Source organism: Lutjanus erythropterus, chromosome 14, assembly GCF_056507025.1.
Source record: "Lutjanus erythropterus isolate fLutEry1 chromosome 14, fLutEry1.hap2, whole genome shotgun sequence".
Lineage (NCBI taxonomy): Eukaryota > Metazoa > Chordata > Actinopteri > Lutjaniformes > Lutjanidae > Lutjanus > Lutjanus erythropterus.
In genome coordinates, this window is record NC_139330.1 from 24,979,029 (window position 1) to 24,993,932 (window position 14,904).

At 38.2% G+C, this 14,904-nt stretch overlaps 1 protein-coding gene across 20 annotated transcripts in view; it reads right to left on the reverse strand.

The window, feature by feature from the left end:
• camk2g2 (calcium/calmodulin-dependent protein kinase (CaM kinase) II gamma 2) overlaps window positions 1-14,904 on the reverse strand; it is a 76,102-nt gene that overhangs the window by 13,125 nt on the left and 48,073 nt on the right. For 4 of the 20 annotated variants that reach the window (XM_084736446.1, XM_084736445.1, XM_084736444.1 and 1 more), the window contains exons 9-15: window positions 14,763-14,857; window positions 12,219-12,341; window positions 10,649-10,732; window positions 10,462-10,504; window positions 9,453-9,512; window positions 5,738-5,778; window positions 729-809 (exon numbers count right to left, since the gene is read on the reverse strand). In XM_084736446.1, coding sequence (XP_084592572.1) covers window positions 729-809; window positions 5,738-5,778; window positions 9,453-9,512; window positions 10,462-10,504; window positions 10,649-10,732; window positions 12,219-12,341; window positions 14,763-14,857 — 527 coding nt within the window. Of the gene's footprint in view, window positions 1-728; window positions 810-4,873; window positions 4,907-5,737; window positions 5,779-9,452; window positions 9,513-10,461; window positions 10,505-10,648; window positions 10,733-12,218; window positions 12,342-14,762; window positions 14,858-14,904 lie in introns of all 20 variants that reach the window. The other 16 variants (XM_084736456.1, XM_084736455.1, XM_084736450.1 and 13 more) reach the window with 6 other exon arrangements.

The following is a 14,904-nucleotide window of genomic DNA, read 5'->3' on the forward strand; positions in this document are numbered from 1 at the left end:
TCAGCAGTTTGAGATTTTTTTTTCCAATATGACACAAACCTTGTTCAGACTTTATTGTATGTTGTATATTTGGCTCATTCCCATTACTTACATTAACGCTGGGGCTGCATCCTCATACCCGTTACCCATTCTCTCCAGCTCCTGTTTTACCCAGAAGTCCTCATTATTTAAAATGCACATATCAAAGAGCAATTTATAAAGTGCTGTCTTTTGATGTCATGGAGGTTTCTGAGTTCTGCTTTCCAAGAAATTGCCAGAACGCAAACCATCAACACAGCTCAGGTGACACAGCTGAACACCCAAAAGAGTCACTAGGATGAGGCCGAGCAGAACTTGATGGAAGTGTCTGCTGTTGCACAACAAAATGAAAGTCATTTGTCTACCTGTCAGTGCTGTGCACTGTGTGTAAATATCTGTATGAGTGTGTCCACAGGAGGTCTGGGTAAAACACGAGCCAGGAGAGACACTCAAAGGCATGAACCCGTCGTTCAGCTTTAACGTCATCAAAATCGACTGCCAACATCACAGTTTTTTTTTGTTCTAAACAGAAGCAAAGAGGCAGAGGATGAAGGACGAGAGAGAGGAAAAAGTACAGAGAAGATTTCACTTAAAATGGGATGTGACAAAAAGATGAGGAGGAGGAGACAGAACTAAACATTAAAAAGATGGAAACGGTGAAATGATGCCATAAAAAGCAATGTGAAAGAAACCAAATAGAGATGAGGTACCATTGGTGCTGAAGATGACATGCTGCTGTCTTTGGTGCTGCTGCTGCTTACTACACTGTTTTTACTGTTGTTTCCCTGCGACTGGGGCAAAGAAACACAACACAGAATGACTCCCACCGCTCCCGCAAACCCTATCGGATTTCTTGGGTGGAAAACAGGAATAGAGCCATTACACGGCCAGTATAAATATTTCACATATTGTAAGAGACTAGGTTTTAAAAGTGCACACTCTGGGAGTGGGGTTCAATGCTAAACAGATTTATCTGAATATCTGTATCAATCATCTGCACCTCTCTGCCTCGTGCACTTTAAAGGGCTGTTGTAGTTTTATTCTCTTGTTTGTCTGTTGTGCACGCAGCGTCAAAACAATCTCTTTAATCAATAACATTAAACTTCTTTTAACCATCAGGAGCTTGCAGAAACAGATTAAGTGCCCTGCGCCAACAAAAACGTACTGTAAGTATACTCACTTCCTAACTTGTTTAACTGACAGTAGCACTATTATTTCTTCTATAAAGATGTATTGAGTGATTGAAGGGCTCTTTGTGCCTGGCGTCCTGTGTATGCCTGCATTTTATGTCTACGACTTTTGCAGACATTGCACAACATTAAGAAAGTACAGGATACAGAACAGTTAGTCAGCAAATGCATTTTAAAACAATGAGCATATTTTCAGACTGGATTTTAAGTATTTTTCCAGCACTTTTTCAAGTAGGTCAATAAACATTTTGCAGGGATAAGAAGAGAAATCACAAGTTTGTATCTAAAACAAACATCCGCAATTGGAGGCCCATATCTGGCAGCAACACAGCCAAAATATGTGTAACTAAGTCAGAAAATAAGTTTACAACAATGGTTACCAGTCCAGGTCTGTGCATGCAGTGAAAGGCCTTGATGACAGGATTTTCTCTAATTGTGGAGAACAGCATGTGTGCGTGTGTGAAAGTATGTACTGGATGTTATTTCCCTCCTTAAGCCCCTGTAAAGTCAGATCAAAGACAACACTAAAGCCTATTTGACGCACAAAACTACTTTAGCATTACTGCAACTGCATTGTTCACCCAGTTGTATTAAAGAGACCCTGTTCATTACTTTGACTGAATCTTGACGACTCAGCCCCCAATCCAAGCCTCAATCCAATGTTGCTTATAAAAATTTGGGGAAAAAATGAGAAAAAAACCTGAAAGTCTTAGAGCCTCAGTGTGTAAGATTTATGTGGATTTATTGAGAGAAAATGGCAAATATAGTATTCATAAATATGTTTCATTACGAAGCCTGCCATGTTTCTACAATAGGCCAGAATGAACAAACCAAACACTGGATCTAGATATGGCCTACTACGTGAGTTTGGTGGCCAAAGGTTCTCCTACACACTAGGAAAGACAGAGTGAGATGAGGTGTTTGCGATCTGAAAGCATACCACTAGATGCCACTAAATCCAACACACTGCTCCTTTAAGCAAACTGTGTTTTCAAGGCTGCTTATGTAAAATAATATCTCTCTGCAAGTGCTGTTTCGCACCCTGCAGTATAAGTTTTACTTGTACTTATAACTAAAAATTAATTTAAAATTAATTAATTTAAATAAATTCCTTCTAATTTTATTGACCTGATATGTATTAAATGACCAGTGTGTAGGATTTAGTGTCATCTAGTTTGCATATTGCAAACACCTCATGTCACTCTACCCAGATGTGTAAGACGACTTATAGCGGCTGTAAAACTCACTCTGTAAGTATTAACAGCTCATTCTAAGGTAACAAAAACTCAACGATTCTCATTTTCAGATTATTATAGGCTAATAAAAACGAATATTATGTTCCATCTCTGCCATATTTAGTGAATAGAACCAAATAAATCTTACACACAGGACCTTTAAATCGTAACTCTGAACTTATTTTATGCCTAGAGGTTGTCGAGTCAGGAAAAAAATTATGTCACAGTAAAGGTTTCATAGCTTGGGATTGGAGCTGGCAAATTTTCAACAGAAAGTCTGTGACAAACTATGGGTGCAGGAGTTTGTGAGGACTGACAAAGGCTGCATTGTCTGAATGACAGGAAATGTTGAATCTAGTGTGTTTGGAACTTGACCCATACTAGGGTTTGGCTAAGAATTAGGCTCTCATTGCCTCTACTTTTTCAATTATTATTTTTTTAATCTGTCTCAGAATCTGTCTCCGAATTCAAACATTAATTTTTGTTGTGTTTTGTTGGAATCTTCCAGCCAGAATAGTGGGTCAGCTGCATAAACACAGCTGTAGATTACAGCTACAGATCATAGATGGAATTTGCGATTTGAACAAGCAAACACAATTTGAGCTGGACTCTCCTTTCAGCCTCGAGCTAACTGGAAGGGAAGAGGAAAGAGAAACTTCTTGAATGCAAATAAGTATTCCCACATGGAAGTTAGGAGGTGTGGACAACCCGATTACATCAATAAAAGGTTAAGAGCTGTGGAGGTCTTTGGGAAGTTTTTCAGCTGTTTGTCTACAACTCTAAGAGGAGCAAAGATCCCAGTGTGGCTTTAAAAAGTATTGTGGTGGTCTCTGTGACGGATTAGTAACATATTCTAACAGAAAAACTAATGTGCAACACTGAGACCAACATGGCAAACCACACTTCATTCAAGAAGTACAAATATGCAGACTATATTTCTCTAACATTCTCTACAACCATGAAAGTCCTCATCAGTTTTTACTGTCTTGTGACAATCAGAATTATGAAGCCACTACTGCAAATGTTTGTTGGTGGTGCTCATATTCGACAGGCTTGAAATCTTGTCCTTTATAATATTCATTTTAACTCAGGAAACTAATTTTTCTATCAACTGACACAAGAAAGAAATACATTTGTCTTTCACAAATGTGTGTCACAAGTCTAATGATCCAAACTGCAGACTAAAGTGTAAAAACACAAGATCTGAGAGGTTTTTTTTTTTTAAATCGACAGCTACAAAAATTGTGTTTACCAGAATTTAAGTGTTATTTATAATTGAAATTGTTTATTAGGGCTGGTTAACCTTGAGACTCTTTTTAGTACAAGCTGAAATGTGTCGACAAAACAGTTTCTGATATAAAGCTGGGGTGGGCAATTGTGGACAAAGATAGTTGATTGGTGGGTCTCATTCCCAGTCTCATTAAATGCTCAACATACAACTATCTCACTGACCTGTAATTGGCCAAAGTCTTCAGGGTAGATTTTAAAGACTGAAAACAGAGTCAAGAGGAAGAGCAGAAGTCTAATTTTCCCTACGACTACTTGAATTACTTTATGGATCTTTTGCCCAGTGACACCAAAAATAAACTGCCTACCCCAGCTGTAATTAAAAATGTGGTCAGTTTCAGACTTTTTTTCACTTTAACTTTCACATATGAGAGACATTAATATAACATCAGGTATCTACAAAATATCATTTTATCATCAGTCCTGAAACTTATGCTTTTAAAGGGAATTAAAGTGAAAGTGTAAAACATCAATAAAGATTAATAAACCAAATTCTTACCAAAATATTAAAATTATCTTTGAGTTTTAACGTGTTTTACTTCACGCACACAGCCTCTGATGTGTGCAGTGTGATATCTTTAATCTATCAGACATGAAGTGTCTCTAGTTCAGTGGTGGTGATCATCTGCAGGTTACCAAGACAGCTATTTTATTAAGAGAAAGAGGGAGACAAAAACGTAAATTCACTCAAATGAAAAACAATGGGGGTACAAATAAATAATAAAAAAAGGGGAAATGATTGTATATTGATGTTTACAGTGATTAAAATGTCCCCCACTCCTGTGATGGTCAGTGGTCAGTAGTCCAAAATGCCTGATTTGATCAAAAGGCAGATGGGTCAGATATCAGAAGAGGATAACTGGAAGAAGGTGAGCATGTGTGTGTTTGTGTGTGTGTATGAGATCTGTCAAGACTTGAAATGGTTTTGGTGGCGCATATGGCAGAAGGGGATGCAGGGATGTTGGATGGACAGAAATTGGACAAGACGAAAACTGTCATAGACGACGCCTCAAGCATCTCCGAAAGGAAAGCAAACAAATGAAACCGAGACGACGGAGGGGAGGACCAGAGGGGAGAAAGACTCGGAAAGACAAAGAGAGACAAAGAATGAAAAATGAACGAAAACGACAGAGCCAATCTCACCATCAAACAAACACTCGAGCTGGACTTCCTTTTCTGACAGACAGCAATGGAAAGGAGGAGGAAAAAATAAAGGGTCATCGGGAAACAAGGAGCTAATCAAAAATAGTAAAAAAGTGAAGCTGCCAGACTGATCCCAGAAAGAGAGAAAAACAAAACAGCTGCAGGAGCTTACACAGGAACAAAGATGAGACAAAGGGATATTAAGAGAATTCAGGAGAAAAAAACAATCAGCTGCAAAAACAATATTGGGAATATAAGGAGAAGTGAAAGATTTAAATCACTGGTTGTGCAGTTTATTTGTTTAATGTTGGGTTTAGTTATTGTTTAAGTTACTGTTTGTAATGGGAATTTTATTTTGGCGGTTGGTGATCATGGTGCTTCACTGCATGCATTGACGCTGACTGTTGATCAAAACAAAATGAGCACCAAGTCATGATGGTGGCTCGAATCACTGTGAATCAAAGGAAAACCTTGTGGTAAAAACCAAACAACATTTGTAAAGTTTTAATCATGTCCCCTACTTTCACTTTAATCTGAAATCTGTATCACCTGTGCCCCACATCTAAATACTAACTCACAAACATGATCAAGCGGCTACTTGATTTTTAAGATCAATCCTTTTTCTTAAGCCACAAAAATCTTTAAATCACATAAAATAGACCTTAGAAAAACTAAAAATGAGCCCCAGAATACAAAGGTAATCAAACTTAAAGAAACTCTGCTTTTTCATATGCTCATAATATCAAAGATACATGTTAACAGAGAGTAGTTAGGGTGACAGACCAAAAGGGAGACAACAGAAGACAGGAAGAGTAAGACAGAAACAGTAAAGTAAACAAAACCCTTGAGGGTCAGAGAACTTACCTTCACACCGTCCGACTTTTTGTTTAGTAAGGTTTTGCATGCTGAAAGAAAGAGGGATAACATGGTTGAGAACACTCACTCAGCAGGACAAACTCAAGACAAAGACGGTCCAATAAAGGTTTGTCAGGCCTGATGTAGTGTCCACATGATTTCACATCAATATTTGTAAGCGCAAGAGCAATTGTTGGAGGGAAAATTCCACCCAAAAGTATTTTTTGATGAGGTCAATTCAATGTTTTAAAAGGAAGTTTGATACTGTTGAACTTGGAGCAAGTATGCTCCCTGAGGACTTTGTTATTTATTATTTCATTATATTCTTTTGTTTAAATACAGACTTGGTGATTTTGTTACAGAGTCCAATAATAGTCCCAACTTCTACAATTTCTTTTCAGGACATTGTTGATGGAACAGAAATTAGGCTCCATAAATTTGTGTGTTGGCTTCAAAACATCAAGAGTAAGAGGAAGCACTATTACTCAGTAGCAATGAAAACTATCAATAAATGTATATTTTAAGATTTTCTAGTGCTTTTTTTAGTTCCTTATAAATACTAGCATTGTCTATTTTCCAGTGAATTTTTTTCACTTTCATTTTTGATTTTCATTTAATCAACCTTCTTTTTATATCAACTTTGCTATTTACTCCTGGTTATAATTTGATCCTTTTGATTAAAATCATTCTTCATACATTCAACATTTTTGGGAGCAGTTAAAAAAAACAATTAAAAGCAGTTAAAAACAACTCGGACACAAACATAACAAATAAAGTATACAACATAGTCAAACAGTACAACTAATAAGTGATAAATTGACCCTGATTCAGTGTTTGATCCACTGAAATGAACCACTAATGCTGGAACGACTTTGTGAAAAGTGTCGGGTAGAAATAAAAAGCAAAAAAATGACACATTTTGATTTATTCCTCTTACTGTCTTTCCCTGCAGGTCACAGACCTGTGGCCCTGTGAGCACAATGCAAACAGACAAAACACAAGGAAATAAGGAAAATATCTTCACCGACATACATAGCATTTATAAAAAAAACAACAAATACAGAAACGCTGCTAGTAGCACAGATGAAACACACAGAAACTAAAAAGCGATGAACACATCCACACACAGCTGAGACATGTTTTGCATCCAAGCAAGTACATTTTAGCTCATTTTCCACCCTTCAATAATTTCATGGGTCACAAAACATGACAACAATGTGCAGGTAGCCTGATATAAGACTGAACTGTAAACTCATTACACTTCAAATCCATACTCTTATCCCAGTGTTCATCATTTTTAAGTGTCTCATAGAAATAGTTTCCATTCTTGTCTGTGCTACTTGCATCATTTCTGTATTTGCAGCGTGTTTTCTTTTTTCTTCGCACGTTTTTTTCCATATATTTTCCTAATTTCTTGGTGTTTTGTCTATTTGTATGTTTTCTGTTTTCAGTGTGTTGAGCTCTCAGGGCCACCATATCAAACATCACAGACTACAATCCAACCAGTTCGTGTCTGTCTGTTGGCCTACTAGTCTTGATTACATTGACATCATGTGCATGCATCTGAAAACCTGACCACACAGTTATAACCAGACTGACACAGAAATGACACCAACAAACACAACTTAACAGGAAAGTGAAATAAAATGTCCACGCGCATGCACACAAATCGACATAGATTAAAAATAAACACAGACACACTCTTACTGTATAAACACTCATATTTGTGTTAGTCATGTCCAATGATCCTCCCTTACCTTCCATTTATAAAGTAGGAAGGAGGGCAATGAAGAAGGCAAGAAAACAGTAATGTATTTAATATCTGCATCTTAATATCTGAACTGAGAGGAGAATTGCAGGCACAAACACCTGTCAGGCTGGTATTATATGTTTTAAGACATTCTTAATTAATAATTTTCACAGAGGTGGTTCATGAAGTTCATGCGATGATAGTGGCTCATCAACATGTCTGGCATGCAGCATCCATTTCAAAGTCTTCATCTCAAAAAGTGCCGAGGAGTGCATTCCAGCAGAAACTTTTAAATTCAGGATATCATCTCAAATCCAGATTCTTCACATCGTAATCAAGCATAAAGAGAAACTTCTATGAACAAATTCATCCACTCGTGATCAACCAAGAATTTTTGTATGAACGGCCTTTAAGCAAGCAGCTCACCCTGTCACTCAACTTGACATGTCACCTGTAAAGGGTTCAGTATGCTTCACAAAAAACTAGTCTGCGCAAGGGCTAAAGGCCTGCTGTCATCAAGACGGATGATATGCAAAGGATCATACAAAAACAAGATAATGGAGCAGAGTTTCGGACAATGGGAGGTGGCCGTGCCTGTCAGACTGTCAGTAATAAGCACAGACCTCTTCGCAGCGTGTGGAACCTCTATGAACTGTCGGTATGCAAAAGATCGTAAGTCTATTAACCACTAAAATAACAGGAACAAGAACACACCATTTCAGTGAAATGAAAATTAATATTTTCATCTTTGTTTTCAAAGACATATTAGTCATTTAGTACAGCCACTTTTTTTACTGCATAATGCTATTTTTAACTATTTTCAAACCCTCTATTTGTGTGTTTATAATGTATCTCAATGCTGGTTATCTTTTATGTTTTAAAACTATCACAATGAACATACATATATATATAGCACTGTTTCCAAAGTTCTATGTCTGTGTATGTATATGATTAGTTTTTTCCTTCACACCTATCTTATTTAAATATTCTTTTGACCCTGATGATGATGACACACGTTGAAAGTTATTGGTTTCACAACAAACTGGTTTTTTTTTGCACTACATGTGTTGTTTTCAGTTTTGACCTCTTTGGACTGCGTTTTCAGAAAGTGACAAAAATGTCAGATGCAGCCCCCCAGTCTGAAGCAACACTGTTTGACGATCCTACAAGCCCTTTGTCTGAAGCATACTGATGCCTTTAGGTTTCTTGTGGTTTTGTCTGTTCACACAAAAACAACAGAGCAGGCAGGAGAGAGGAGACAAAGAGATATAGATAACAAAGGACACTGTGCATTCTGTTTATCCAGCTTCCCATGCATACTGTTGCGCTTATACACATGCTTGGCTGGCTGTTAGTGCCAGAGCCATGCAGAGGGAAGGTTGCAACGATCACAGGCAGGCATCGACTGGGCATCAGCCGAATTCAGTGAATACAAACCAGTTCAAAGGAGAAAAACTGGCAGTGTTGTGGAGGTTGAATGCTGGCATGTCTTGTCTATTTATATTTGTGATATAAAAAGTTTAAATGGTTATGCTGCAGAGGAAGACATACAGCCTGCACCGTTTGCATTAATGCAGAGACGTGTAAATAGAGCTTTGCTTAGGTGGCAGCTGCAGTAGTTGGAAGGAGGTCAGAGGGTCATGCTGGGTGTCAGTTAAATGGCTGTTGTGTTCGACACAGGAAATTAAATAGGCGGTCCTGGATAGGAGCTCTGTTCATTAGAGCATCAACACACGCAGCAGCACTGAAAGGTCAAGAGCTGAGCTACGTTTGTGGTCTCCATTACATGTTTGTGTGTTCGTGTGTGTGTGTGTATGATGCCCCAGTGCAATGACGACCATTCAAAAGTGGCCCATCAGTGTGCAGTAGCAGCAGGCAGCAGGTGGAGGGGTTCAAGCAGCCCAGGCTACATGCCAACAGCCTGAGTACGAAGTTGGCAGTGCCCGACTCCAACACCCCCTCGAGCAGACGTACCTTCCTGTGCCATTGCGGCTGTGCTGGTGGTAGCGGCAGGGCTGGTATGCTGCCGTCCCACTATTGGACAGAGAGGGATTCAATGTGGAGGCACAGGTGGGACTTCAGCCTCACTAAAGCATGACAGCCTTTTAATTTTCTGGATTTCTTAAAGTTTAATAAACCTCAGAGTATTAGAAAGGAATAACAAAACACGGGTTTTGAGAAAGTGTGTTTCTCTGATTCTGATAAAACTCCTTTTTATTAGGATGAAGTAAAGCAGCAGACAGGAAATCTTCTCAGCACGAAAATACCTGCACCTCCAAATTATTAATGTTATTCCCATGGACATTAAGTTAACAAACATGCCTACAGTTATTTATAAAGCTATTCAGAGGTCTGGTGTGTCTGCTTTCTTCAGTCAAGATCGATCTTGACCAGTAGAAAGTAGTTGGCAGTAATCCACAGGAGTTGCTTTACTTACATGAAGGCATATAAGCACAGAGCCAATAGCATTAATGCATTAGCTCACCAGGCCATCGTCTAGCCCACAAATTGGGCGTTCGATCAAAAGCGCGCTATGTTTTCAGTGATCAAACTGCTTACGAGGAGGAAATCCAAGCCAAACCCCTGAAGTGCGAAATCAAAACTGCAGACAAAGCTGACAAGCCAATGTGAACAAGAATAAAAATATGCAGTTAAGGGAACCAGACTTAGGCCAAAGAAAAGATCGCAGACATTAAGTAAAGTAGAAGACCAACAGCGATACGTATCATTGGGCCTCTATGAAGTATCGCATTAGGAAAAAGTGAATACAGCTTCAAACTGAAATTTCATTATTATTACATACAAAGACAAAATAGACTTTTTCAGTTTTCTGTCACAAAACAGCTCAGTTTCTCTAAATCCAGGTGCTTCTGTGTATGGCTTCATTCAAATATGTATAATGAACACTGGACCCCATTTGAAGACTGTGGGCCAAATCAAATAGTTCTCTTGATGTGTAATTAGCTTCACTGCCAAAGCTCACCTGAAAAGTTCCTGGACACCAGCATCGTTGTGAGGATAGCTCCCTAGAGAGACACAAAAATATACATTATAAGAAGTTTTGTAACATATGCGTGTGTGTGCGCGCGCGTGTGTGTGTGTGTGTGTGTGTGTGTGTGTGTGTGTGTGTGTGTGTGTGTGTGTGTGTGTGTATGACTGTCCATTCTCACTTTAAGTTTCCTTCTGGCGTTGAACTTGCGCAGACACTCCACAGTCTCTTGGCGGTGCATCATGGAGGCCACAGTTGAGCGTTGCTGTATGTACAAGAGAGGAAACAACATCTTCAATGTAACACCACGTCAGTAAGCGCAATCGAGCTAAATCGATTCTATATGACAAGGAATCATGAAAAATGAAAATAATGGACAAGGTGGAGCTTTTGCATGTTGTTTCTTCAGTCATATTAGGACGCCTTCTAGTAGAATATAATTGTGCCTATACAATAATCACTTACTTTAAATCAAGATAAATTATTTAAAGTTTATTCATGTGTTTAGAACTTTAAGCAATGATGCTTTATGTAAGAAGATTAAGCATTACAAGATGCACCAATGATAAAAAATGTATAAACTTTCTGTCTCCTAAATGGGTGTGGTCACAAGTGTTGTAAACTCTGTGTGAATGGATGAAAGCACTTATAGTACAAATTTAATTACTGCACTGCTATTTGTCACTCATTTTTATTTGCTAGCTTAATATGCTTCATATTATTATAGAGCATATTTGTATTGCTGAGATTCAAACAAGGTTAATTTTTCCTTGATCTGTTTGTCTAAAAAATACCATTTTAGTTTCAGAATATTTGGATGATTAGTGGCTTTTGAAAAATGGATCTGAGCTCACGTTCACTTCCACTGGTTTAAAGAGACTCAGGACATGCCACTAGTCTCCTAAAGACACACAGATACAGATATTTACTCTAAACTGCACCATCTTCTTTCTAAACTGTATCTGCTTGAAGTACTTTTCACCAGTGGGAGTGTCACTGTTAGCACGTAGCGTAGCAGCTGATATGGATACCTGCAGTTTAATAAAGTTACTGTAAGTGACTCACAGTTGGAGCTCATCTAGAGTTTGGGAAAGCATGAATCATCAGTGCAAAGATTAATAACTGCTTTAGAAAATATCTGGTTCTTTAATAAAAAGCTGAAGGTACAAGTCTGTGATCATAAGAATGTTAGGTGGGACTATGCTTCCCAAGGCGCATTTAGATAAGAAACGTCTCATCACAATTTCAGATAAATTCGACATTTATGGGGCCATGTTTTGTGCTTTGAATTTGTGCAGCTTTGTTTTGTTCCTGTGAATGGTTTCTTCTCGATCCGCAGCTGAGGCTCATGGGTACTGCAGTATTTATGGCCATAATCTAAACCATCATTACATTAGCCAGGAGACTCTTGGCTAAGGGTGTCATCAACCAATCATAACAACATATTTCCATGGTCATGTGTGAGACAAATGAACTTGGCTATTGGATGTAATTGCGTCGCTGTTTAGTAAAGCATTGTCAAATGTAACATATTTTACAATATAAGTCTGGGTGTGAATGTGTGGGAGCATCAGGTCGTGGTGTCCCGCCAATGAATTCCTAAGTCAAGTCAAGTATGACTTCTTAATAAAGCAGAAAGTAAAAAGTGACATATTTTGTTAAATGATGTCACAAATATCTACATCAGTACGTAATGTCCCAGAAAGGATTTCTTTTGATGTGGACACCAAAGAAGACGGAGTGTGACTTACGCAGACCCAGGGGTGCTTGAGGGCCTGGTCGGCAGTGATCCTTTTGGCAGGGTTAATTGTCAACATCTGATTGATCAGATTCTTGGCCTCAGGGGTCACTGTGTCCCACTCTGGAGAAGGAAACTGAAAGAGGTAGATAAAAAGGAAGGAATGTTAATGTACACAGAACGTAACGTACATCACAGTTATTATGCTCATGTTAATATGCTTATTCGTCTAAATTCTAAATAATAAATTCTAACCCATAATGCAAACAAATCACAGACGGAGACTTTTTGATTTGTCTTAATTGAACTTGAATTTTAACTTAATTCAACAGTCCACAAACACAAAGAAATTTGCTTTCTGCTCACAGGCTGGTTCAAACACATCAAAATAAATAATAAACACCATAAAATAGAACATGCACAGTCCAGACAATAATAACACACACGGTTCTAGTCTGAATGATGTTTAAAAATTTAGCAGTTGGGTTATTGTGTTTGATATGAATGAACTTTTATGAATTTCTTAGAAAGGAGATGAACCAGATCAGACACAATTTGTCAAACTTTTTGTTTCATCCAGTGGCTGGTTGGAAAATTTTAACAAATCAATCGACTCTAAGATAAAAATTTGTTGTATAAGTACAATAGCTTTATTCTTAATATGTTCTGTTTGTTTTTTGTATAAAACATGCTTTACTTTCTTTTATTTTGTTTGGAACATGTATAATATGTTTAATAGTGCAATGATTGTTGTCTTTCTTTGTTTGGCCATTTCAATGATTTGAAAGAAAATAAAATGAATCACTGATTCTATGTGTCAGTAAAAAGCTGGGTGGTTTTCAAACTGTGGTGGTTATGTCACTGTTCTGAAGTCCTTCAATTGTAACAGGTGGAGTTTTCAAAGTCAGCGCAGTTTGTTTCACTCCAGTCACCCAAACCTGCCACCCTCATCCATCCACCCAGGTAGCATAAAGAACCAGCCAACAAGTTCACTACTAAAAATCAGAGCAAGCTGTCAAGACACATTTCTTCAAACATTTAAGTATCAGTTGTCGATTATTGACAAAAAGAAAGCAAATGAGATTCCAGGTACCTGCATGACAGTGATGATAGTGAAGATTATTACAGTTGCTTGTCACAGTCACTTCATATCAATGCTTATATTATGCACATTCATTAGATGTGGTTGCTTCCAATTATGGAAATTAATACGGGTAACAAATTCTATCTCCCAGAGGATGATGACAAGATCTGATAAATAAGCCTATTGCTCTCTCATAGTGTATCACTTTTTCTACAGCTAGATGAAAATCATGCAATAACAAGTAGCAAGCAATTAAAAACTAAAATTAAATTTCTAAATTACTTGCACAACAGAATTCGGAGCGCATTATTTGACGAGACTTGAACTGAAGGGGTCCTGTAGGGCTCATCTCGAGGCTCTGTGCTTGTTTTTCTCATCTAGATTAATCATGATTAAGATTATGTATCAGAAATCAAGTTTCATGAACACATCTGGAGCTTTTGAACAGACTCTGCGGACCTTAAGTCTGATCTTTATGGATCCATTCACTGGAAAATACACGGTCTCAATCAGCCCACCTGGGATGAGCTCGCAAATATGAGCTCCATAAAAGAAGGGCATTTATTTAAGATGCACTAATCTATATTTCTATATTTATAAAGGATCAAATGACTGCTGTTATTCTGAAATAGAGGCCACTATTTACCTCAGTGGCAGAGAGAGATGGGGCTTTATTTCTAATTTCTCCTGTTCCCCAGTTATTGCAAACTCACTCACTTCTATCAGTACAGCAAGAATCACGTCAGATACTCCACTTTGCCTTTTTCCCTAAAATAAGTTATGACACATGTTAAAATATGAACTTTAGAGCCATATCCTCAGCAGCTGGTGGAGACCAAAAAAAAAGAGTTAAAAGGAGAGTGAATATCAGTCTTCAGTTTGTCAGGTCATCAGAAACACAAATCAACATTCATGCTAATGTTGGTCCATGTCTGGACTTTTGCTTTATCAGCTTCATACCCTCATATGTATATGCTGCATGTTCAGCATCTGGTGTAGCAATGTACCTAAGCTACAGAGCTCAGCTTGTGCTCACAGAAGTAGAACTACAAATATTCTATATGCAAGTTTCACCATTGAACTGTGCTCTGTGGGTTTGAGGAGTGAAAGCTGCAAGCCCCTGTTATGACACCAACAGTGCACACACCCAAGGCAGAGACTGTGGGTCATATGGATGTGTCAATCCACAGATGTGTGAACAATAACAAATTGTTTTGTCTAGTTTGTGTAACTGACTTTGTCCTTATAGTAAAAAGGCTTGCAGTCATGGAGATATTTGCTGTCCCCTTCCAATGGCCATTAACCATTCAGGCCATGAATACTGCGCAAGTGTCAAGATTTATTCTGCATCACAGGGATGTCATGTGTTTGCAGGCGAACTGCACTAAACTTCTACACACAAACAAAAAATGCAGCTCACATATGCAGATGTAGAGGAAAACAGCTACAAGAAAATGAAAGAGAGCCACTCACATCATATGCACCAGCCTTGATTTGTTGATACAGTTTGTGTTGGTCCTCGTCCCAGAAGGGAGGGTAGCCCACCAACAAGATGTACAGGATCACACCTGACACACACACAGATCTCTATAAATACACTGTATAAAAACATATG